The sequence below is a fragment of the Amblyomma americanum genome, chromosome 10 (genome assembly GCF_052857255.1).
Source record: "Amblyomma americanum isolate KBUSLIRL-KWMA chromosome 10, ASM5285725v1, whole genome shotgun sequence".
NCBI lineage: Eukaryota > Metazoa > Arthropoda > Arachnida > Ixodida > Ixodidae > Amblyomma > Amblyomma americanum.
In genome coordinates, this window is record NC_135506.1 from 39,815,582 (window position 1) to 39,840,252 (window position 24,671).

General features: G+C 45.8%; 1 protein-coding gene across 1 annotated transcript; it reads left to right on the top strand.

Moving 5' to 3' along the window:
• The first annotated feature begins 1,355 nt into the window (after window positions 1-1,355).
• Window positions 1,356-16,150, top strand: LOC144108768 (uncharacterized). Its single transcript, XM_077641938.1, has 5 exons — window positions 1,356-1,515; window positions 6,527-6,653; window positions 9,712-9,851; window positions 12,097-12,199; window positions 15,609-16,150. The coding sequence occupies exons 1-5, from the start codon at window positions 1,449-1,451 to the stop codon at window positions 16,009-16,011; spliced, it is 840 nt and encodes a 279-aa protein (XP_077498064.1). The 5' UTR covers window positions 1,356-1,448; the 3' UTR covers window positions 16,012-16,150.
• The last annotated feature ends 8,521 nt before the right edge of the window (window positions 16,151-24,671 follow it).

The following is a 24,671-nucleotide window of genomic DNA, read 5'->3' on the forward strand; positions in this document are numbered from 1 at the left end:
ATTTCGACCACCTGGAAATCTTTAACGTGCACTGACATCGCACAGCTCAGGGGCGCCATTTGTGTTTCGCCTACGCCAAGTTATTGGTCTCTTGAAACTATTTTTGAGCATACACTGCAACTCTTGCTCTTTTATGCTGGCTCAAAGCTAGCCAGCACCACTAATTCAGAGAAAATGAAGCCCAGTCAGTTCTGGACTACATACTTGCTAGTAGTCAACAGCTGACTTTACTTAGGGGCCATCTGGCCGTGCAGTTAGAGAGATGGCCCCGCGCACCAGACTCTTTCGGGCCGTTCAACTACTCCCCACAGAAGAAAAAAAATGGTGACAAAAAACAGCCAGCGTACAGACAGTATGCTTGGCAGGATTCACGTTCGCCGATCGCCGAGGCCACTGAGCAAGAATATTCATATCCTTCAGCGGGAATGGATCAAGAGCACCAGCGCATTGCATAAACACTTCAGTTCGGCTCTGTATGCAGAGTATGCACAGGGAATGTGTGCCATGGTCTCGTCATACCTAGAGACTAAACATGCAGGGCTATCAGTCATACCGATAAAAAAGGAGTGGGGGTTCTTGAATGCAGCACAAACTAGGTTTACGTTGGGGTAGGCCGGGTGGAAGCCGAAGCTTCAGTTCCGAGATCACATCCGAGCTTGGACATCAGTGCCGTGTTTGCTTAGTCTGTCTGGGCCTTGCTGTGTAGTCCAGTCTTTCAGGGCATGTAGGGGGTTCATGAACAACCGAATGGATTGCTTTGCGACGCTGAGCCTTCCATCCCGCGCATACCAATCGCGATAGCATGGTATGTGGCACGCGTACCACGAGCCTCGGCTGAAGATACACAAGACTAACCGGTGAAGCACGGTTTTCTAGTGGCTCAAGATGCCACTTACGTCTTTCGTCAAGCTCGGGCGACAAATATAAGCCAAGAAACTTCCTAGTTGCACAACATACTGAGTGCCTTTTTCTGATGTGTTTCTGGTCTATAAAAAAACGTTTATATCTCAGGTGGGAGAAGCATCATTGATTATAGTCGACGTGAATGAGGTCACTGTTGGGGCCACCACATTTAGCAGTGACGCAGAATGGGGCCACTATTCGGAAACACGCGCCGACAGCCGCCGCCCACCGCAGACCAATATGTGCAGATACACCGCCCTCCGCTACCTTACAATAATTTAGTCTATCTCGAGGGAGGAGCGGATAAGCTACCGTACGCGCGTTATCAGCTCAATGCACGGGCGGGACTAGGACAAGGAGAGCTCGCTTTGCGATTGATAAGGGACAATGCCGATATCTGTTGACGACACGCATTCCTCGCCATCATAACGGGGGCCCATTTAAACTTTCAGTTCATATCGTCCCCTGTGCAGTGCCTCAGAGTTACTGGCCACAGCGGTCTCGCAGTAGCCGGCAAGATACGCCCCATTCACACATCGCCCAACATGGCCACCTGGAGGTCGACAATACTCGCAGCAGCTGCCTTGGTTCTGCTTGCCGGAATTCAATCAGGTACGGTAGTGAGTTTTTTCGAGAAGAAACTTTTTATTTCCGCCAGAATAATGGAGTAGATACTAGTAGAAACGCAGCGAGAAGAAATAATTCAAAAGCGCTCGCCAGTCCTTCTGGAAGCAGCTCTGCGCAGTTGCAAGAGTTAAAGGAAGCTGAATTATCTCCTAGTATAAGCTTACTTATTTGCTCGTGCTGATGAGAAGTGCGCTTTTGCTTGATCTGACATTGTCCTCAGCCATGGTTGCCGCAGAATCTCAGTCAGTGATGCTGTGTGCTTTTAGGGCAATTTCTCTAAGGAGATTTTCTCTGGGGCCTAAGCGCCGATGCCATCCGAAAAGTGAAGAGTGCAAAAGCGCGAGGGTCCCCTCCAGGAACTCTAAAAGGCAAACTCTCATTGAAAGAGAGGTGCAATGGAAAGAGATAAGAAATACTTCATGCTTCAAGCAAAGGCAGGGAGTTTATTTTATGGTTTACTATTCATCTGTTTTTTATTTAGCCTGTGGACCAGAGCATCACAAAGAGGTGCGGAACGCATTGAAATTACAAGTAAAACAACAGAACGAGAATGCCCCACTTCATAAAAATAATTAGTGATCGCAGTCTTGAATAAGCAAGCATCACTAATAAAGACGACCAGAAATTGGTTCAAGTCGAAAGTATGCCTTGGAATTCGTAACTTGAAATGCAGATCAGCCCAGCAGCTTCGAACGGGAACCTTTAAATGCGGACCTTAGCGGGATTATAGCAAGAACAAGGCGAAAATAAGTGCTTGATTTCAATGGTAGCTATTATTAAATCATAAAAGACGAGATGGTTTCTGGCAACAAGAGTATGAAGTAAGTTGAAACTGGACTTCTTTGGGGGTACTCTTGGAACGTGGTTACAGCTACATATTCAAGCTTTATAACGTGCCTTGTGATACAGTGGTAGTCATGCCTTGAACATAGGTTTCGTGCTGTCTAAAACCGACATTTGAAATCAGCGCACTAAAATAAATATTCTAATTGACGAGACCTTCAGACTCAGATAGCAACAATTGAGCCCAAAATACCTCCTTTTTATAGTTGCAGCCACAAAAAGAGAAATAGTTATGAAATATAGAAAGCTGGCTTATAAGAGAAGCAAGCAGGACTAAACTAACAGCTCATGTCTGAAATGCAAGCAATAGGAAGCCGCTATGTGTGGGTTGTACGATTGCTGAAAATTTTTGACTGCCATTTGTTTCGCCACAGCGGTGGGGATTAAACGCAGGCCTTTTATTCATATTGTCTCCGCAATTATTTAACTAATTCGCGTGCAAAGTATTTGGTAGCCTGGCGTTCTTTTCACACACACAAAAAAAGATCATGCATCTGCACTGCCCGTGGACGAAGACCTCATTCAGCTCCTTGTTGACTCAACCATGAAGATGTCTCCCATGCTGCTGTCACCGTAAGAATTTATGAAGCCTATGCGGTGGACATCACTTCCTCAGGACAGGGAGACCGAGTTAGCTACCAGCAAGAAAGAATGAAAAACAAGTTCATGACTTTTCGCGTCCTTCTGAAGCGAAGAGATAACGGCCAGTGTTATGCCAGACTCCCCCTACCTTATCACCTTATCTCCGCCCCTCACTTACTACGATTGACGTACAGGTGAAAGGAAGTCATGGCGGTCGGAAATTATTTGGAGCCCTCCAATAAGACGCATCTCACAGTCCCGTGGGTTGGTTTGGCCCGCAGAAATTCATCAGTCAATCAAGGTCTTTATGTGCAATGCGCACTTTTGATACGTGACCAAAGAAGGCGCCACCTCGACAATGCCACTTCTCCTGCGGTCTTGTATACCGCTTTCATCATACAGCAAATGGACTTGGAAGTTTTCAAATGTCGGCATACAACAACTCCGCGACCACCGTTTAGCGCGAACGTAGTACTTATATATACACCTTTTCGTAGTCAGCTGGATGACCCTGATGTTCAGCACTACACTGGGGAAGGAACTTTCTAGTAGAATCGAGAAGTGTCGTAGCTCACGACTGCCGCATTCCAAGAGGCACGTGTGTAGAGGCGACAAATGAAACCATGAACAAAGTCCGTGCGATGAAACGCCCCCTTTTGTGCCTCCTTTGTGGCTTGTGCAGCGATAATCGCCCGAAGTGCCCGATCATAAAAGAGGTTGCTTGCTTTGTTCGATAGATGCTCACAAGAAGAGGGTGAGTGCCAAGATATGGCGACTCGCCAGTGGAAATGGTCAGTGCTTTTCAGTGCACGCAATGAAAGAGAATGTCCAGGGAGTTATCAAGCACAGCTTACTGCGAAATAAAAAAAAAACAGCCAGCATCATTATTTCATGCGTTCCGAAGGGTTGCCTACGATAAAGGCTCCAAGTAGGAAAAAAAGATACGCAGTGGCCTGCGCTGCGGCACTGACTGCAGTATGAGAGGGAAAAAACACGTTGAGACATGAGTTGCCAACCAAGGAAGTTTCGTAGCGAGAGCTACACTACGCCAGCTTTTAGAGCCTTCAGCGGCGCGGCACCCCTGAGCTCCGTGACCACCCCTTGAGCTCCGTGGTGGCGCCGTGGCTGGTCACGTGGTTGGTAACGTGGTGCGGAGAAGCTGCTGCTGCGGCCCGCGTCGGCCGAACCGAGCTACAACAGCTGTGCGCATGCGCCGTGTCAAGTGGAGGGGAGAGGGAGGGAGAGTGAATCCGCGTCCAGGGACGAAGATGAAGAAGGAACGCCCCGCGTTACGAAGCGGCGAAATACTGACTTTGCAATTCCACTGAGCGAGTTCCACTCGGCCAGATGTAGCTCTCACGTCACTCCACGTTTAACCAGAGCTAAACCACTGTAAATTTTTCTCTGAAAAGAACAAGCAAAGCGACCGCACCACACAATCACCGAGGTTTGGGCCCCTAAAGATCCGTAAAATGTTTTGGAGGAATGAAATGTAACAGCGGGCGTATTACTTTAATAAAGACTGAGAGGAGAGTTACGGAGACCAATGGAAGGCGAAAAGCTTAATGTATTGCTCCTATGCAGAGAAAAGAGCGAAAACTGTACAGCTGCATCCATTCCCCGTCCCCCAGTAGAAGTGTCTACGTTAAATTCGGCAGTCTTGTGCCTAAATGGATGCCGTGGAACCCGAGGACAGATTTTTTAGACCCCACACTCTGCAATACACATATATATTGAAGTTTTACTGGGTCCTAAGGAGAAAGTAGGAGTGTGGAAAGTTCTTATTTCCAGCCCACCTAGATAGGAGGGTATTTGCCTTTACTGAACGTATACCACCTTACCAATCGCTACGAACACTATGTCAAAAGATTATCCTTTGGGGAGATAGTTTTACCTCGCTGCTGGTTATCTAGAGTTCTGGGTTGGGCTTGTTGGTCCATTTGCATCGTTAGAGAAGGCAGGGACGAAGACAAAAAGCGGACAGGACAGGTGCTGACAGCGCTAGTTCTGCCCGCCTTTTATGCTCGTACTCGTGTTTTCATGCTGCCTTCTTTAACGATGCAGTTTATCATTTGTAGTGCCCTTTTTGGACCACTGGAGCCTCAATGACAGCCTAGTCATTTTCAAGTCTTGCACTAGCAGGAATTCGGGAGGAGAAGTGAAAACCTTGGCAGAAACTACCCAAAACCTCTGTAGGGGGAAATATGATTGCATTATACTAACGCGGTGCTCATCTTCCGAAAATGGTCTAATACGAAGGTGCTTAACAGCTGGACACGTGATCTCGTGAATGAACATTTAATGTTCTCTGCGGTGCAGCAGTGAGCAGTGAAATAGTTCATAACATAGCTCATTCTATAGATGTGAAGTGTTTAACGAACCACCAGTTCCATCAGATGCCTAATACCTCTGGCAATATCAAGGCTTTCACGTGCACATGAAGCTGCATTGAGCTACCACAGCATATTAGGGACAACGTTACATGAGCACTATGCTGCAGAAAAGATAGCTAAAGCGAACAATGCAGATATGTACAAGCATGAGAAGTACATCTATCATGTGTGATGAAACGATACGCGTATAATCCCCGCTGTGAAGTGCACTGGTCGATGCACTTAAAGTGGTCCCATTGTCGAGCAGCAAGTACGAAAGGCTACTTATCGCCGTATTTCTATTCCACGCAAGAAAGTACTGTGCACACACCTACCAAGGTGAAGCGCCCCGTTTCGCCTCCTTTCAGCGAAACTGAGTGGTCAGTGCAGTGACGGAATGGCAACGTGTGGCTCTGCGTTTCGCCAACGCGCCGATAACGAGAACTCCAGGACATTCCTTTCTCTTCAGTCTTAAAGGAGGTTGAACAGAAAATCTCAGCCCGCAAAGATTTTTCTCTAATTTGTTCTCTTTCGTCAATCGTCAGTAACTTGTGATAAAGTTTTTATTCGCCATGCTTTCCACTATGTCGGCATCGGTATAGTTTTTGTACAACTCCTTCGCTGTTTGCTGTAATATGCTTTTAACCGAATTCTTTTTGGTGTTGCACTTGATGATTTGTTTAGGCTTACTTGCTTGATTTTCCAATAGATTCTCATGGTGTCTTTGCGCTTTACTGCGCTTTTCGCCTTATTCAGCTATGTGGTCACATTCATCCCCAACAATCGCCTCGCGGCGCTTGAAGTTGGAGGGGGTGTTCAGGTCAACGAGTAAAACTAAGTCCGCAAATAGCCATAGCATTCGTGACCATACTCCAACCGGCCCAGCTCAGCATCCTTTTCAACCTGGAGAAGCCGAAACAGTGTTGTGATGAATGTGTGTGTTCGATGTTGTACGGCCACTTCATTCACAACACCAGCTATCGCTGGCTGGTCGATAAAGGATGAGGTCACTTTCTAGCAATTTTTGCTTAAAGCGTGTTGTTTCGTCCCGTTGCTTAGGGCCCAGTGATCATTTTTGTAGTTCACATTGCTACACTTTCCACAAGGTATGGTTCTAGACCGCTGTGACACTGCGTCACACTTGAGTTTAGTCGTAGTAAATCTATCAATAATATTATTATTACCATTTCTCTTTGCAGTGGCCTGTGACCGACAGTGCAACGTAACTAAGGCCACCACATGCTACTGGTCTCAGGCGTATGTCTACGGTGTCGAGGTCTTGAAGCCGACAAAGAGCGTGGACTTCCTCCAAAATGTCTGCGCCTCGTAAGTCAAAAGAAGAAAAAAAAAAGCTCGCAATTCAGGCGATGGAGGGCGCTTCTTTTTCTGTTAGTTACCTGTGCTATGCTAAAGACTGCCTCTTCCTCGAAATTCTCTCATGCTTTCACTCTGTAATCCACAAGGAGAATATAACAGCGCCTTTTGGAAGCGCGATCTTTTTCCCGATACCGGTGCGCCCTCTGTGCTTCCATTTCGGCTTTTCTGACTGATTTTAAGCATCCTTTCTGAAATCGGTTGCCAGAGTTATAACTTCGCAGACTGGGACTTGATAATGGTGAACCACACAACGCGGCTTAGAGTTGAAGATCATTTATCCATTCTCCTTTTATATGCAAGCGGTTACGTTGGGATGCAGCGCCTAATGCTGATATGCTCAGGGCTTAAGGTCCCGAGAAATCTGATTGCATCTCAGGTTGTAGAAATTATTACAATGGCTGCTCCACCGCATACCGCCTATCCAAAGGGTTGTTAAGACGAGGAAAATATAAATATATTTACTGCGGACAGTTATGGTATTTCGAACTGTGTTCTATAAAAAAAAGAATATCGAAGGCACGAAGAGGGCGCAGACTGCACAGACGCTAACCTCCGGCCGACTCATTTCTGAAAACCAAAAGAAAATAGATGAACAAGGCTTACCGGCTTAGTGCATAAATCATGAAAACTTGTTATAGCCTTGGCTTAGGCATATCGGCCAGCAATCTACCATGGAACCACCCTGAGACTGGACAGTCCAGTGCTCTCGCTATAACCTCCAGAGACCTGGGGCTAGTCGCTACCGCCTGCGACGGTTGGCGGAATGGAATACCAGATATTTAGTTTATTTGAAATAAACTGAATTCAATTTTCATCTGCCCACAGTGGCGGGCTGCAATTAAATTAATTTAAGAAGTAATTAAGGTCTCACGGCTCACGCTGTTGATTCCAGGGTAGACAGCAGGGCTATATGGCTAAACCAAAGCTATAATAGCATTTGATGTACTGCTGCTGTCAACGGGTGATGGACGAGCAGGTCACACAATAATTTGTCTTACCCAGTGTGCCTACGAAACTTTGTCAGGTTAGTAGAATTCTTCTTTCGCCAGCTTAGAAACTTGGAAATAAATTAATTCACACCGAAACGATTTGCACTGCAGAGCTAAATGATGTGTTGTTGCCAGAAGCAAATGCGGTATAAACGACGAGATTTTGGTTTAACCCAGGCAGCCTGACTAAGAGAGGCCTGTGTCAGCAGTCCATCGACTGCCCTGTCAGAAAAAGGGTTGCCTTACTTAACCCCTTGTGTGTGCGCAGACCCCAGCGTGTAGCTGCAGAAGAAAATAGATTTTGAAGCTAAGACTAATACGTACAGTCTTTGTCAAAACTATACAATCCAAGGGGTCTGCTTCTGAGATCCGCAGCTCAGCTCCCCTTGCATATTCAGGCACCCTAATCTCACAAAGGCGGGAGGAACTCAAGTCCTCAACCCTCCCAAGCTTGGAACTGTCAAATGTGCTTAAGAATCCCGCTACACGGCTTGAAAGCAAACCCCTTTGGCTCTATGTTTTTGACCAAGAGTACTCTACATATTTTATTCCCGTAGACACGTTCTTAGGGGCTTAGGAGGAAATAAACCAGTCTATTGAGAGGGCTTTTTCACGCTTCATCCATAGGGCGCATATTTCAAGGCTTTCCGGACAGCGTTTAAGGTCCCTTGCACGCTGCGAAGTGTGACGCCTGCTTGTGTTGCCCCATGAGACAGAAAACACTTTAAAGTTGTTTTTTAAAACTGAAGTCCGTGGTGGCAGCTCCACCACTCAAAGCTCAACTTACAAAAATGCGTTAGTTCATTCTTGCAGTTACGGGTTCGTTTTTGTAATGTTTTGATGCTATGTTTTATCTTACGCAACCTTAATCAGCGTAATTTCACAACGGTATTCAGGCTTCGCGGTTAGCGTCTTTATGTAACTGAAGAGCAAGAGCCTTCGTAAGCTGTTTTCCTGTAATGTTTCAGCTTTTCTTTTTCTCACTTGATGAACTTCCTGTAACAGCTTCGCCCTATGTTTTCAGGCTGTGAGCACGCTCATAGCCTAACAGATATCCTCTTTACGCAAGAAACATTCAGTCGTAAAAAGTTGACGCGCCCAAACGTATGTGTTCGTAAGCTAAAATTTTTCTCGTTCTGAAGTACGTCATTCATAATAAGATATTGTTTTTGGTCAACCTGGAGACAGATTTTGCCACTTAGGCGTACTCATAAGTGGATAGAAAGTGCTCACGAATGACATTGAAATTTCCCCTTCTTAAACTATGGTCCAGAAGGAGCTATGAACGGAGCTCGAGTTTATGTCCTAGTAGCAAACTAGCTAACCACTGCGGAGAGTAAAAAACCGCGACATTTTGGCTTAGGGTGATTGTGAGCGTTATACAACAAATTGTAATTCATTTTTGGCAAGTATATATATTTCATAAGTTACTTGCGTGTTAATATTCTGCAAATTCTTACGGTGGAGATGAATTTTTATGGCGCAATGTTTTTTATTCTACTCATGGGCGGGTGAAAGACCTATTTTCCAAGCATTTCACCCTAAAGCAACCGAACAGCAGGCAGGGGAAAGCTTGTGCCCATTATGTCAACGGTGGGTAAAAGGTGACACTGGGGATCGAACCCCGCACCTCTCGCATGCGAGGCGGATGCTCACACGACTAAGCCACCGCTGCGGTAGCATTCTTGTGAATCATGTGCGCATATTTGAGTGTCTATTAGAGCATGGAAAGGAAGCCGCATGGGAAGGACAGGTGCACGAAAATCAGAAACCGCCGGCCGAAATCAGCGAAAGTGTAGGGACGATTGCAACATGCGCAAAGATATAGGCGGTATGCCATTACGGCGCAGCTGCTGGACAGAGCGGGAATAATGACATATCCACCGCTTAACGTTCAAGAACGCGCTTGCGCGAAACAGTACACTGGCGGCACAGAGTTGTTCACAGATGAATTGAATCAGCCAGAGATGTTCAAGAGTGGACTAAAATTTCCTTCGTTCCACCCGCTCTTGCCACAGGGAACAGGAACTCCCCAAATATTCAGTGTGCTCTGAATATTACAATGACTGCACCGAAGAGGAGAAAGAGTCGTTCACAGACCAAGAAAAGGGCTACAAAGAGATTCAAGAGAAAGTCACCGATCCCCTCTTGTGCAAAGGTAAGCTCTCAAGAAATATGTTACGAGAGTCACTGAGGAGTCGCCATCAATGACAAGGTTGCGTCTCTCTGTGCGCTCGTTCATCTGGGCAACAAAGCGATAAGATAAAAGCACGGGATGTACACTGCCTGTTACACTGTTTTATTGAATATGCTGCCTTTTGCTCCTCGCATGAGTTCCAAAACTTTTCGGGGCTACCCCCCCCTCCCAAAAAAAAAAAAAACCCGCTCATTTGAAAACAGAAAAAAGAACGAAGGGCAGCAGCTCGCAAGCTGTGCTCTAGAGTTATTCAGAAGTCCAGACTCTCTTATATGAGCTTTTCAGAAGCAATAAAAAAGCAGGCTTTACTTACTTGTAGCTGTAACTCCGTCGAAAATGGGTCTGGGAAGCAAGTTTGTCTAAAATGCAACCGTACTCCTGACTAGTAATAAAAAGATATTCATGAATGTAATCGAAATCAAAAATAAATGATCGAGCAACTTTTTTCTTTAACTGTGAGTTAAAGTATGCAGAAACGAGAAACATTTTTCGCAAGTGCAGCGCCTGCAAGTGTAATCAAAATTCGTGACCGCAATATCTGCCTTCTTATTCAACCAAGTCCAGGCTATTGCTCTTAGGTGTGTCGCTATTGCTCTTTCAGCTGAGAGCCTGCGGCAATCAATATCGCAGCGCTCCAGTGAGACATTTGGTGAGCCCAGTCTAGTTAGGCACTGAGCCCTAGCTAGTGAGGCACTGAGCCCAAGTTAGTGAGGCACTGAGCCCAAGTTAGTGAGGCACTGAGCCCAAGCTAGTGGGGCACTGAGCCCAGTCTAGTTAGGCACTGAGCCCAAGCTAGTGGGGCACTGAGCCAAGTCTAGTTAGGCACTGAGCCCAAGCTAGTGGGGCGCTGAGCCCAAGATAGTGGGGCAGTGAGCCCAAGCAAGTGAGTCACTGAGCCCAAGCTAGTGAAAACCGAATAAATCGCGAAGTATTGGGACCCGCGAGCCACGAAGGCAGGGCCCGCTTGTAGAAAACGAATTTGACAGTTTAGTTCCAAGTCTTGTCCTCTTTTCAATCTAAACCCTCCTGAACCCTTCGCAATCTAAACTGTGCGAGGAAAGGCACATAAGTGGCTCACTTTGTCGATGGACACCTCGATTGCTCTTGGAGAAAAAATGCGCAAACAACAGCTGTAAAGTAAAACTTTTGTAGGGGCTCGGATTTTTTCTCTGAAGGCGCGCTTGAGGTGTCCACCCATAAACTGATCGAGTTATACGCCTTTCATTTCTTTGAATTCTGTGGAGATTTAGACGGCGAATTAGACTAGAGCCAATACTAGACTGTTTATTTGCTTCGCTCAAGCCGGTCCACTTGAGAGCTCTTTGGCTTCTGGGAGCAGAAATCTAGCTTAGACAAATAAACCAACTTGGAGGGTGCTCAGAGCGCGCCTACCGTTTCACACTTGTTAAAAAACTGACTACGTGTGAGCACAGTGAGTACTCTCTGACTCCCACTGACCCTTATGCGGCGTGGATGGTGGCATTTTGTAACAATTCCGTAAAATACAAATATGAGATGATGTACGCAGCATTCGACGAGGATATAATGCTCGCGTGCCAAATTTGGAGTTACTTATACCTGTATTCGAGCCTAATTTTTTGGAGCCGATGCAGCCCGCATAATGTTTTCCTTGTAATATTTTGACATACTACGCTGAGATTTTACGGAATCATCAGTTTTAGCAGGCCATGTAACTTGATTTGGCTCGATACTCTGAATGTCTTGTGATGCCGAGTGGTATATGTTACGAATGTCAACGGCGTACATGTCCAACATTCTCGGACAAAAATTTTGAAAATTGAAAAAGTTCGGGACATTGCTATGCAAATATTAAATGCAATGACCAATTCTTCTGATCTGTAGCAAAAGCTTTCTTTGAAAGTGTTTCCATTGTTCGTATCGAAAAGTTAACCTTAAATAGAAAACCAATGGGGAACTCTGATGATAGCAAAATCGTTAACAAAAAAAAAATACAGGACTGCCGTCGGGGGATTTACGGATGTATTCATTGTTATAGTGAGATCGTGGATTATATGAAAAATTTGCTTTCATTAACGGTTCATTGCTCAAAGGTGGTTTTGTCCAAAACTGTTGTGTATGGGATCGGCCATTAATTGTGTGAAGAAATTGGTTCTTGGTCCCCTCAAGTCCTGATTGCGCTATGTATTGTGAGAATATATTTTGCCTATTTCTTTTCCTTGAACAGGCGTAAAAAACCTGACTGTGTGCATTAACGCGGATAAATTGTTCGACTGCCAAGTGAACTTTGCTGACCATTACTCTCCTGAAAACGCCCAGAAAAACCTGAAGTAAGTCAATATATATATTGGGAGCCTTATAGACTATTTATGCAGCATTTAGTGATTTTCTGATGGATAGTTATCGATAGATAGTGATGTGCCTATCTGTCTATCTATACGTTAATCTGCCCATCTATGTATCCCTCCACCTGCATATGAAGGAAGCCAACAGTCGCGGAAACCAAAAAGCATAGGATACCAGTGTTTTGAATTTACGTTGTTAATTAGAGGAAAATTAATAATGTAACTATGTTACCTCTGAAAGGTAATTCGTTAGAGAGGAGAAGAAACTCATGTCACCTGTGGGATCTGAACCCACGACCTCCGAATTACGCGTCCAGTGCTCAATCAACGAAGCTACGGCGGCCGCTGTCCAATGTACCTTGGGGGGGGGGGGGCACTTGTGTCACGTGTAGCCTAACCTTGGCAGGGTTCACCAGCGCCACCCTCCTCCATAGCGGCGGATGTAGTACACCCTGTAATACCGCGAGCATCGCTGTGAACGAGGGTGACGCTGGTGAACACTTTCGAGGTAAGGTTACCTGTGACATAAATATCGCCGAAAGTAGAAGATTCCACAGCCGTCACCGTAGCTCAGTTGGTAAAGAACAGGGGCGCGTGATTCGGAGGTCGTGGGTTCGGATTCCAACGGCTGCATGTGTTGTTTATTCTACATTCTACGGGATTATCTGTCAGGATAAAACCATTACAACATTAATTTCCTCTTTGTCAGCAACAAAAATTTAAAAAGAAACACTCACCCTATGCTCCTTGCTTTCGGTGACTGTTCGCTGCCTTCTTCTGTATGATATAACAAGCCCCAATTTCTATTCCCCTCTCTGCTATATGTCTATGCCTGTCAATGTGTGTATCTGGCATATGTCTCTCTATTTACTTATCTGACCGCCTATCCATCCGTCCCCCCATCCGTAGCAGCAAACCAGCCCGCTGGTAGAGCACTCGCTTTGTATGCGAGATGCTGTGCTTGAATGCTGGTTGCGACGCAGAAGTAACATAAATTTTCAACAAGTATGAGCGATTGTCGAACAATCGCCAGCCTCCTCAAAGGGATATAAGGTTGAAAAAGAGGGCCTGAGGCAGGTAAAACAGATTTCAGCTTCGAATCACGTTGCATATTTGGTTGACTCGCAGTTAATTGAAAGCAGCCGTGTGGCCTTTGCTTCCTGCAGACGACGATGGTATGTCTCAGAAAACACCTGTTTCCTGTACAAGTAGGCAGCGTCGAAATCTTCATGGTTGAGGAAGTCGAACAGACATGATGTTAGCCGCCCGAGCGTCGAATTTCTGCGACAGCACATTATATTCAAGCCATGCGAATGCAATCTAGTTTGCATTAGAGAATGTATGACCGAATAGAAGAGGCGGTCACTGAATTGTTTTCTGTAGTGTTCGACCATGTTTTTTTTTTAGGGAATTGCCATAACTTTAGTTTAGGAGATTTTATACTTAAAAATGTTTTTACACCCGGCCAAAACTTTTAAGTGGTGCAAATTTCAAGTCCCTAATTGTACCTTGTAAAATGCTTCTCTCGGCTCAACAAACCACCGGCATATTCATGCAGCAGTTTCACGCCTGTGGTGCCATTTGATGGTCCATATTATGCTTAAGTTGAGTAATTGCCTAATTAAATCAAAATTATTAGAAATCCGCATCGCCTGCAGCTATGAAGAGCCAAAACAAGGGGCACACGCAGCAACGGTTCTGGTTCATCTCGCTTCGTCCGCTGGTAAAATACCGCTCCTTCTGCGGTAGACAAGTCGTTTAGCCAGCGTAAGCGTGATTGCGCCACCAGAACGATTGCTACGAATCCCCCTTGTTTTGGCTCCTTATAGCCGCAGACAATAAAGATTACTAATAATTTTCATTTATTCAGGAGATTACTCCACTCAAGCATAATATAAACAAATGGACTGCCAAATTCCACTACATGCGTCAAATTACAGCATGAACGCGGCAGCGGTTTAGCCGAGAGAAGCTTTTCATGAAGTGCACTTTGGGATGAAAAAATCGCGCTAGTTAAAGATTTGGCCGGGTGTACGTGTTGCTCTACCCTTCAAACTTTTCTTCATACCCAAAGTTCTCAGCGAAGTTCCAGCCGAGAGCTCAGGAAACATGAGGTGGCGTGTTTGTTGCTCCCAATAACCACTCCTGGTTTTATACCCAAGCTGGCTTAGCTACAGTATGCAAAGAGTGTTTCTTTAAAGCTAGTTAGTCATCTGTTCAAGTTATTTCTCTCGTGGGAATTTCAGCTCTTTGTGATATTCAGTGCAAACTGTATCTCGGCCGTCTGTACCTTTGCGTCAAATGTGAGCAACTTTTTGTACCCTGCATTATTATAAGTAAAATTAAGCCTAAAATTAATATTGCGGAAATCATTGCCAACGAGAGTTACCGCTATTTTTGCCCTCTTTTTAGATTCCGATATCAAAACACCTATGCGGATTAAAGGCTATATTGGACATTTTTGGAAAATAAGTTGATAACCAATCTCGTCATCAAAGGTAGATTAACAACGAAATGCAATGCCAAAAAAGCGTACCGCTTTCCAGGACTGCTCTTACAGGAGCCTTCTTATCCGTTCAGATATCTAGGCTGCTGAGCTTACCTCGCCTTCGTTCCTTTTTGTTCAAGCTGCGCACCACGCATTATCTTTCTGAAGGAATTCACGGCTCCAGGATACTCCGGCATTAGCCGAAGGCGACAAATTTCAACACAGCGCGATAAGCCACCTATAAGAAGGCGTGTCGCGAAAAGATGGAAAGACAGCCGAGTGGTCTAAGGAATCAGAAAACAAAGCAGATTTTTTGCGCCCTGCTGGTTCTAGCCCTGCCAGGGGTAATGTAAAGGTGGATAATATTTTCTGATTAACGCCATAGGAATCCAAAGTTGTGCAACGTTTCTGATAAGCGCAGCTTCATGTCCAAATTCAGGTTCGCCGTTGTGTCCAAAGAATGATCGCCATAGTTCACCGCTGAGTGGGAGCTAACCGCACTTCACGCTTCAAAGGATAACGTTGTAAATGCATGGCCTTCAGGTCCAAGAGGGAAACCAGCCGGGCCAGTTGATGCATGACAATAATTCAAAGTGCTATGGACGGGATAAATGAAAGGAGACACACACACCAGCGCTGGTGTGTGTGTCTCCTTTCCCTTGTCCCGTTCTTAGCGCTTTAAATTGTTGTCATGGCCTACAGGTTCACTGAAGTGTGCATTAAAATAGCCCTTGGAGTTACGAGACAGGCAATGACAGGGTCGGAATCGGAAAAGCTATCGTGTGGTTCCGGCCAGAGAGTAAAAAAACAAAAGAGGTCCTGTACACAGGTTCGGGCGCGGTTATTAAAAGCCCTACAAATACACTACATGATTCCGTTGGTGTGACTCTACTCCTCTCATTGCAGAGCTGCGAACCACCTGAGGAAGTGCCTTGACGAAGCACTCGAGCCATGCACTCCAAAGTGGTCGAAGCCTTTGGACCAGTTCCTGAAGGATATTGCCAACGGCGTCGTAGACATCTACTCGTACAAGGCACCCGTGACAACACCGGCTCCCACCGAGCAGACGACCACAGAGGCACAAACCACCACCATCGCCCCTCCCACATCCACGAGTGAGCAAACCACAACTCAAGAACCCACGAGTCAGCAAACCACAACTCAAGAACCCACGAGTGAGCAAACCACAACCCACGAGTCCTCAACACAGGCTCCGACAACTCCGGCCCCACCCAGTGGCGCCCCCAGCGTACACGCGGTCGGTGTATTCGGCTTTGTCGCAATCGCTTTGCTAGCACGTGGTGCGTAAGATGTGAAGCAAACTTAGCGGGTGCCGTGATGATGACGTATCATCGGTCCTCGCGACGAACATGTCCCTCAGCAAGACAGCATCACTTTAAGCAGGATGCTTCTATTTTTACGAAATAAAAATACATTTGGAAATGGCACTGACTGTTTTCTCTAGTTGTATAGCGTCGCCTCATCGTTTTGCGTGCTTACCGGGATGCCTCCAAGCTGGATTGTGATATAAAATCAAGTTCACCTATCAAGTCCACCTTTCTTGGATGTTACTTTAAATTGTGAGGCAATTGCAGAATATGGCAAGATTCTCTTAAGAACATATTTTTAGGAATGGTCTAACCTTCCGATTTATAGCAAAATCTTGGTTTTAAAGACTGTACAGCGCTCGCACCGAGTAGTTAAAACTGTCATTGTAATCTAAGGGTGCGTTATTGACTTGGCCACTGTGTTGAAACGCCCTCCAGGCAATGCGGGTGTTTTAATGCTTCTTGGGAGACACGGGCCTCCACTCTCGATTGTGGCACCAACAGATCTGTTCGTATATATTTTTATCTTTATTGTACCCCATCGTCATCCATCGCGACCCTATTTGTTCTCGTCCTCCCCTTCCTTAGTGCACGGTAGGAAGCCAGACATTCATTCTTCCGGCCGACCTCTCATCACTCTAAATCAATGAAGTTCACCTTCCTTCGGAGCCGTTTCAAAACCAGATGGCACTAGGTGTCAAACGAATCCATGGAGCAAGGACAGAATTGGGAGAGGTCGTTGCGTCACATTTTGTGAAGCCTGACGTGAGGGCTTCCCCTCGGTTGTTGCCCGCCATCTCAGTGCGATTGTGCATGTGCAGCAGGCAGCACAGCAGACAACGCCACTGCGCCCAAAGAATGAAAAAGCTAGGATGGTGAATCATGGGACATATTTGAAGCCTAGTCATAAAATATATAATTGAAAGCATCATAAGAATAGGCCCTCGTGGGAAAAGTCAGATGTAGCTCCTAGCCAGGTTTTGCTTTCGACCGCTGCGCACCGTAAAGCCTCCGCTTGAAAACTGAGACGCCCCGCAAGGTCACCCCATGGAACCCGAAACAATTTTTGGCACGTAGCCGCCTCAAGGGCGCTGCACTGGCGCATACACATTCACTAAAAAACACCTTTATTCAAGTCATGGCTCTCTGCCTGGTAACAATGAAGGGCCAAATTCCCTAGATTCTTTGCACAAAAGGGTCCTCGGCGAGAGAAGGCAGCGGCTTTTTAAGGCTAAGCGCGTGACGTCACACTCTCTCCTAGTTTTTCCCTCCATGACTGCACCAAACGCATGGAAGAAGGAAAGCTCCGGGAAGGCCCTCGCTCTCCGAGCTGCACGCGAAAAAGTGTGTCGGAAGTCACGTGCATTAGCTGGGACTACCGGGAGTCTCGCTGCCGGCACAGCGAATTTCAAGGCTGGGCGCAACGACGTCGTCTGCTGCATGCTTTGTCTACTGCGCATGAACAAGCTGGATGAGAAGGCGTCGAAGTAGTGAGCAGCATGGGGAGTCGGCATCAAAAAAATTGGCTGGGGTCCAACAAGGCTGAACCTAGTTTACAGAGCGGAAGCTCCACTGAGCATGGCCAGACAAATTTCGCTATGGTTTAACCCTAATGTATACCCTTCACCGACGCGCCTTGTTTACGTCCTCCATCATAAGAATCATCAGATTCAATCAGCCGTCTACGATACAAAGCCGAAGCATTGGTTCCAGCGCACGACTCCTCCATGGCTGCCTGCGAACGTCAAGCAACGCTTCCCGCTTTTATTAACTTATCAGATGACCGGACAGTCACGTGGTTCAGCGCAACTGCGAGGTGAGCGTTGAATCACGTTGTTCAACACAGTTGCGAAAGCGAGCGAACGCCGGCAGCCCCGCGCGCCGAGGCGCGGCGAGTAAAATGGTGCGAAGTCACAGCCGCACCCTCTCCTCCTCGCCTTGAAGGTCATTCTTTGGAGTGACTTAACCTTCAGGTTTTGTTGGGAGCAGTATAGCTTACGCTGTAAAATCGGACGTAACCGCCTCTCCTGAATTCTTTCGTTCCTCCATGGCCCAACATTACTACTGCATGCGCCATCTGCCAAAGACGTCCAGTAGCCTTTCAGAAAACAAGTGACTTTAGGCAAACTTTTTGTCACGCAGCTAGAATAGAGAAGGTAGTGCGAGCCTCTTGTAACTTTTTTTACCTACAAAAAGGAACACTGTTCAGGATTTCGGCGCCCTTCCTGGGCCCCGCTTGTTCCCTATAGTTGTCAAACTATGGATGGGTGTCGCCACCTTGTGGTCGTCAGGCTATGTTCGATCGCTTAGGTCAACTGCGCGCAGACACTCGCCTTACGGTCAGAAGGTGGCGACACAATTCCATTTTATGCCTATCGAAACCTGCGGTGAGCGTCCAAAGCCAAATCTAGGGTCGACTTACGTCATCAAATCTGGACCTACCCCGGCGCGGCAGCCACCGCGCCCACTACACCTATGCCGTACAAACTCAAAGACTTGACGGCCCCAGTGGAGATGCCAAGCTGAAGCTAAGTACCCTGCTGTACTTCGTTCCGGTGCCCTATCCCTCACCTCAACTTCGCACCCTTTGACGTCAGGCCATCCTGATCAATGAAGACTGATGAATGAATTAATGAATCTCATCGCCGTAAGGCGCCATCAACGCTCGCATGGATGCGATTCTTAGACGAATAAAAACCTTTAGGAACATTTAGCATCGACAAAGAAAAGGTCTGTTCAATAAGTCGTCTAGGAAAGGACAACAAATTGAAAACTAGACTAATACATCCTTCTGATATATCTCTTCTATAAGCAAGCAGAGAAAGGCAGACAGATCAGACATTCTTTATGACATTATGATTTACAAATGGGGTTATTTTGTTCAGCATTGGCTTTCTTTATTTGGGCAACTTTGAAATATTTTTGCTTTTTGTGCTTTTTGTAAACATCTTATTTTTTGCACTATGTAATCAGAGTTTATTGTACTGCTACAAGATCTCTAGTCCGGGCGATGAGCACACGGTTAATCTTGTTGCCATTGCTGATGTGGTCGAGTTACTGTATCTGAAATTAGTGCGACTCAGTTTATCATTTCAGGGTACTCGTGTCGCACGCAGCTCTGCAATTGAATTTAATACAATTCACTTTATTTTTCAGGAAATACGATACATCCTGGAGAGGTTCAAGGGCTAAAAGCTGCTAGAAAATAGTTTGACATAGCACAAGAACCCCTAAATTGTGGTAAACGACAAAGCCTACATAACGGGGAGAACGTGGTACACACAAAAATGCTTAAAATAATGTGAAATAGTTAACATATATTTGGAACATATTTAACAGATGTTTATAGGCCTCAGTTTATACAAAGCAAAACAAGTGCATACAGGCTGAACCTATGGCAAGAGAAACAGACAGTGAAGATAGAAAAATTAACACTCCATGTGCACGTGTGATAAAAGGTTACAGAGGCACGTACAACCTAGCTGTATATTAACAAAGTACATGTTGAGCTTATTTGGTGTAACATTAGCTTGAGATCGGTATCCAGTTGGTTTGGCTGGTTTGTGGGGTTTAACCTCCCAAAGGAACTCAGGCTATGAGGGACGCCGTAGTGGAGGGCTCCGGATAATTTAAATCACCTGGGGATTTTTAACGTGCGCTGACATCGCAGTTACACAGGCCTCTAGGCATTTCGCCTCCATCAAAATGCGACCGCCGCTGCCGGGATAGAGCCCGCGCCTTTCAGGTCAGCAGCTGAGCACCATAATCACCGAGACACTGCAGCGAGCAGAGATTGGTATCTATTAAGAGCAGACGGCAAGTTTTGTTTTAGTGCGTGATTGTTGTTCATAATTATCGTGAAAGCATGGTATAGACTGTAGACTAGAGATCGTTGTTTTGGGCCCTTATATGACCTTGTATGTACAGTACATACCAAGAAATTCCTAAAGGCCGAAGAATTGTAAAATGAGCGCAAAATTCGAAAACATAGATGTAGTCAAAGTGGATTATTTTCCAATTCTGGAAAAAAAATCGCGTTGGAGAGAGATAAAGACGGTCAGCAATACCAGCGTACCATTTTCTTCTCCAAAATATCAATTTCGTTTGGTTTGTTTGTGTGTTGGCCGCCCAAACAATGTTGCAGTAATTCAGAACAGAACCGAAGAGAGCATGATAACTTTTAATTTTTAGTTGAGTGGAAAGGAGACATCGGAATTTGGGCAAATGTGCACGAATTCAGATTTGCTTGGGGAACCCTCGAGACCGCAACGAGGTGCGTATTCATCCAAAATATCAGCCCCTTGCTGCAGGTTGGTCTTCAGTTCGCCCACAGAGCCGTGTGTCACACAGATGGTGATGTCGTCGGCATACAACTAATATTGTATGCCTGGGACCGCACTAAACTGGGCAGGGAGCTTCATTATGGCCAGGTTGAAAAGGAAGGGCGAGAGGACGGTTCTCCGTGGAATATACGTAGTACCTAGTGAGTAGGGGCCATGTTCTGAGTCTTGAATCCGAATGAAGGCTTGTCTGTCTGTGAGCAACTGCTGGACCCAATAAACTCCTGTTGCCGGGCGAGGCTCTCAAGCAGCCTCGCTATCGCAGGCAGCCTGTAGAAAGCAGGCAAGAAAAAAACAGGGCAACGTTCAAATTTGTGTCTGTATGTTTCCATGTTATAGCCTCATTTGTATTTTGGCCCCTGTGTGATACAAAGTGTTAACAATAAAGAGACCGTAATGTTACTGATGCAGAACTGTATTTGGTAAATCATCAACGGCATATGTGTCTGAGTTTCGTCGAGATTGCATACCACTAATAAAGTGCGCATTCTCTATTCATATCGGAATTGAAGTATTTGCTAACTCATGAACACAGTTGATCCTTGGTGATCACATGGCTTAAACCGATTGTTAAATAGGATATTATGACTTCTAGGTCGGATCTCCATATTCTGCAAGCTTGCAAGCCGAGATATTGAGTGCCTATGAGCAACTAATTCTAGCGAAGCATTAGAGTGTGAAGTTGCCTGCGGCCAGACCGGTGGTTCCCATTGCTGGCATTGTAAATTTTGTTCAGCTGCTGCACAGAACAGTAGCAAGCAACGCTACACACTAAACATGAACCTACCGATAAGATGCCCAGGTCGTCATACTCGTAAAATCGCTTGTCCTCTCGAGCATTCCTCCATAAGAAATCTCTTTATTCCGTCAAAACAGGATAAATAAGTTATTCCCGCCCAGGGAAGATATTTCCGGCCGCATTGGGAATATTTATTACATCATTAAAATAATCGGCACGTAATGCTGAAGGAACGTTTTTCATGCCCACAGATTGGTTTTAAATGCAGCTTCTGAGAAATAATTGCACAACCTGTTCGGTATTATTGCAGAAATTAGACGAAATATTTATACTTATTTACGAAGGTTTCAAAAACGAGAGAGAATGTTTACAACATTCGTATACAGTGCAAAAGCATTTGGTATCTATCTATGCAGAATTGATTTTTCTCTAATTGACATTTATGGATCCCTGAGAGTCCTTATATCCCTCCTAATGTAGTGGTGCAGCGGTTAAGCGGCACACCACTGCCCTGAGATGGCAGGTGCCACTCCCAGTGGAATTCGTGCGATCCTCGTTGCTCTTTCCGAGACGCTGCCCTGGGATGGCAGGTGCTGCCACCGGTGTAATATTTGCGATCCATGTTGCTCTCAGACATGCAGATAAAAACTAAACAATGTTGCTGGTGTCAGAACCACTGGATTAGTGCTTTCGCACGCACTAATTTTACATCTTCTGATCTCTCTGGAACGTTGTTTTAACCTACTGCAGTCCGGAAGCCTTTGAGGAAGAGCCGAATAAATTTTATTAGAGTGCAACTTATGCATTATATAGTAACTACAGTACAGCATACAGTAACACAGTACACTAAAGCATTTCCAACGCTCAGCAAGATAAAGGCCGGGGTTGAGATGTCACCACCGGCGCAATCCAAGGAGGTAGGCCCGCACAGGACGGGGACACTGCACTGTATGGCCACTGTGAATCAGGAACCACGAATCATGGCACAAGTATTATTTATTGGTACGTTGTAATAGCGACAGGAGCTTGGAGCATCTGAGGCGGCCTGCAGGTGGGAACCTCTGCACATACTGCCGCCTCCGGAACTCACAGCGGTCAGTCCACCCCGAAGCTAAAATAAACCACTGTGGCTAACCCTGAGTGGCTAATCCCCAGAAGCACCGGCCACCGGCGCCGCGCCGCACGGCCGCATTGCACGGACAGCCCTCTAAGCGGCCTCACCAGCTGCTTGAGAGAGTTCAGTAATCCCTAAAACGAACGCCCTGAGGTGTGTATGAAACTGAGAGAAAGCAAGGGGGGGTATACGCACGCGAAGATTATTCGCAAGATAAAGCAGCTCTTTTTTAAGTTTTTCTCTTCTTTTTTCTTTTCCTTGACGCTTTTTGCGAGTGCATGTCTTTTGTCGAATCGCTAAGTACATCCCTCGCAAGATAGGATTCCGTCGGTCCTTGGATTTCATCACTTTAACCTTCATTGCGGCTTTCAAGACTGCATTCCAGTCAAAGCCAATCAAGCCTCTGTTCTTTTCGTACTGCACAGCATATTTCTTCCACAAGCTAGCATGCTTGTCATTTGGAAGTAAAACTAGTCTGGATTTCGGCGCAATCACAGTTCTTCAAAATACTGGAAACTGAAGGAAAGAAATAAGAGGCTGAAGTTACGAAGTAAGGAGAGGATATTGAGCTTATCGTTCTATTTGAACGCGTGAGCCACGCCCTAAAGGATGAAAAGAGCCCGGCGAAAAGTGTAAGGGAGAAAGACCAACGGGCGGATGCCACGCCCAGGTGAGGTCACGCGCGAGTACGCCGAACCAACTTGCAATCGCGGCCATGGTTTTGCAACTAAGGCAATTATCCGTAATAACGGTTCGCACAGATAGCCTTATGAAGTGCCTGAGGGTAGCACTAGATAGCGAGTGCTCAGATCGATGAAGGCTTATAAAGGGTCAAAAAAATTAAACACATCAGCACGCAAAAACAGTTAGCACTAAAGGAATTATATGGGTACAGGAAAGAATATTCGAGCAGTGATCTATTAACACCTGCAATCACAAATAAAAAAGCGTATGTTAGAACTAGTCACAGCTGCTGTTGTCAGTCCGAGTTTGTTGTGAACAGTTTTTTGGAAAGTACCTTCCTTTTGCAGATTAATGATGAGTGTTTGAGGAAATATGCCGCTCGTAATTTTTTTCACATGTGGGCCGTCGTATCGCTTACTTAAAGAGAGGTGAGTACATATAAACTTAATTTTAAAAAAATTGTGCTTAACTCTTAAGTTTGAATGAAAAAGCGAGGTAGAGGAGGTTCGTCGAACTGAAAAGTCCTGAACGTTTAAATCAAGGGCAAAGAAATCAATTCAATGACAGAAGAGTTTAAGTAAGGGCCCGCAGGGATTCTAAGGGCAAGAAGAAGTTAACAAATTAGGAGGCAAGGAAACGTTCCCTCACTGCCAGCAGCTTTTTGCTAAAGTGTTTCAACTACTTTAAATAGGGGGAAATAAAGAGGAGCTATAAAGGAAAGTGAAAGTGGTCGGTCTTTGACTTGCGGCATCCGTGTCACTGCCCAGCTTTTTAAACTGCTTAGAAATGGTCTCCCGCTGATCCACTCATTTCTGTGCACTTCAACTGAAGATTTTAAGCCGCATAAGTTGAAATGAAGGTTTTAAGAGCGTTAATAATCATAACGTGCAGCAGAAGACGAATCAACTTCTGCATTCAAGATAAACGTGTCCAATGCTTAGGAAACCGGAGAGTAACACTTGTTAATAAGCCCATACTTAAAGCATCCGTCATCAGAATACGGGTTATAAATTATGCTCTTCTTTAAATGGAATTCAGTAATCGATTGTACTGCGAGACAGGTATGTGGCCGCGCGAAAAATGCAATCTGTGGACACAGTCACAAGCACCCTAAAAGTAAGGATAAGAGCTGTAAGCTCTGGTAAGAATGGTCTGCCCCCATCGTAAGTTGGGACGTCCAGACAGTCTTCAATGTCCACAAAGTTCCTGCTCTTGCTTTTCTTACTCGACGTGAAAATAAAGGCAATAAAGTGCTCCTTATTCATTCTTAAAGTGTCCCACAAGCATCTTGCTGCCGGCGAACACTTTTTTTCTCATCTACGCGAGCGACTGTGAAGGGAGAGTGTTTTGACCTTTACAGTTATTGGTCGCTCCGAGACGGCGAAGAAAATCAACCTCTGGCTTTATCTTCTTGATGCCATCCTTCGTTTTTCTTTCCTCCGGCCCTGTTCAGGTCAGTGCGTGAGCATGCCTCCATACCGTGTGAGGTAAAGTGGGCTACCAATTTATCAGTTCCGGCCCCCAAACCTGTCTAGCCCTCACCGATAAGGATGCGCTGCCCCCTATCGCGCATACCACGCTATCTGAAAGGTCTGGTGGGCGACGCAGTCATTTCACACAGATAACACCGTTGCCAAGGGCGATTTGTTGCGTGAGTGCGTCAGATATGCGGGGAGCGAGGAAGATCTCCCTAAACGGTGAATCAGACGTTGCAATTGGTGTCACAGATCGCAAGTGTATGGCGACATATCCGCCGCGTGGAAT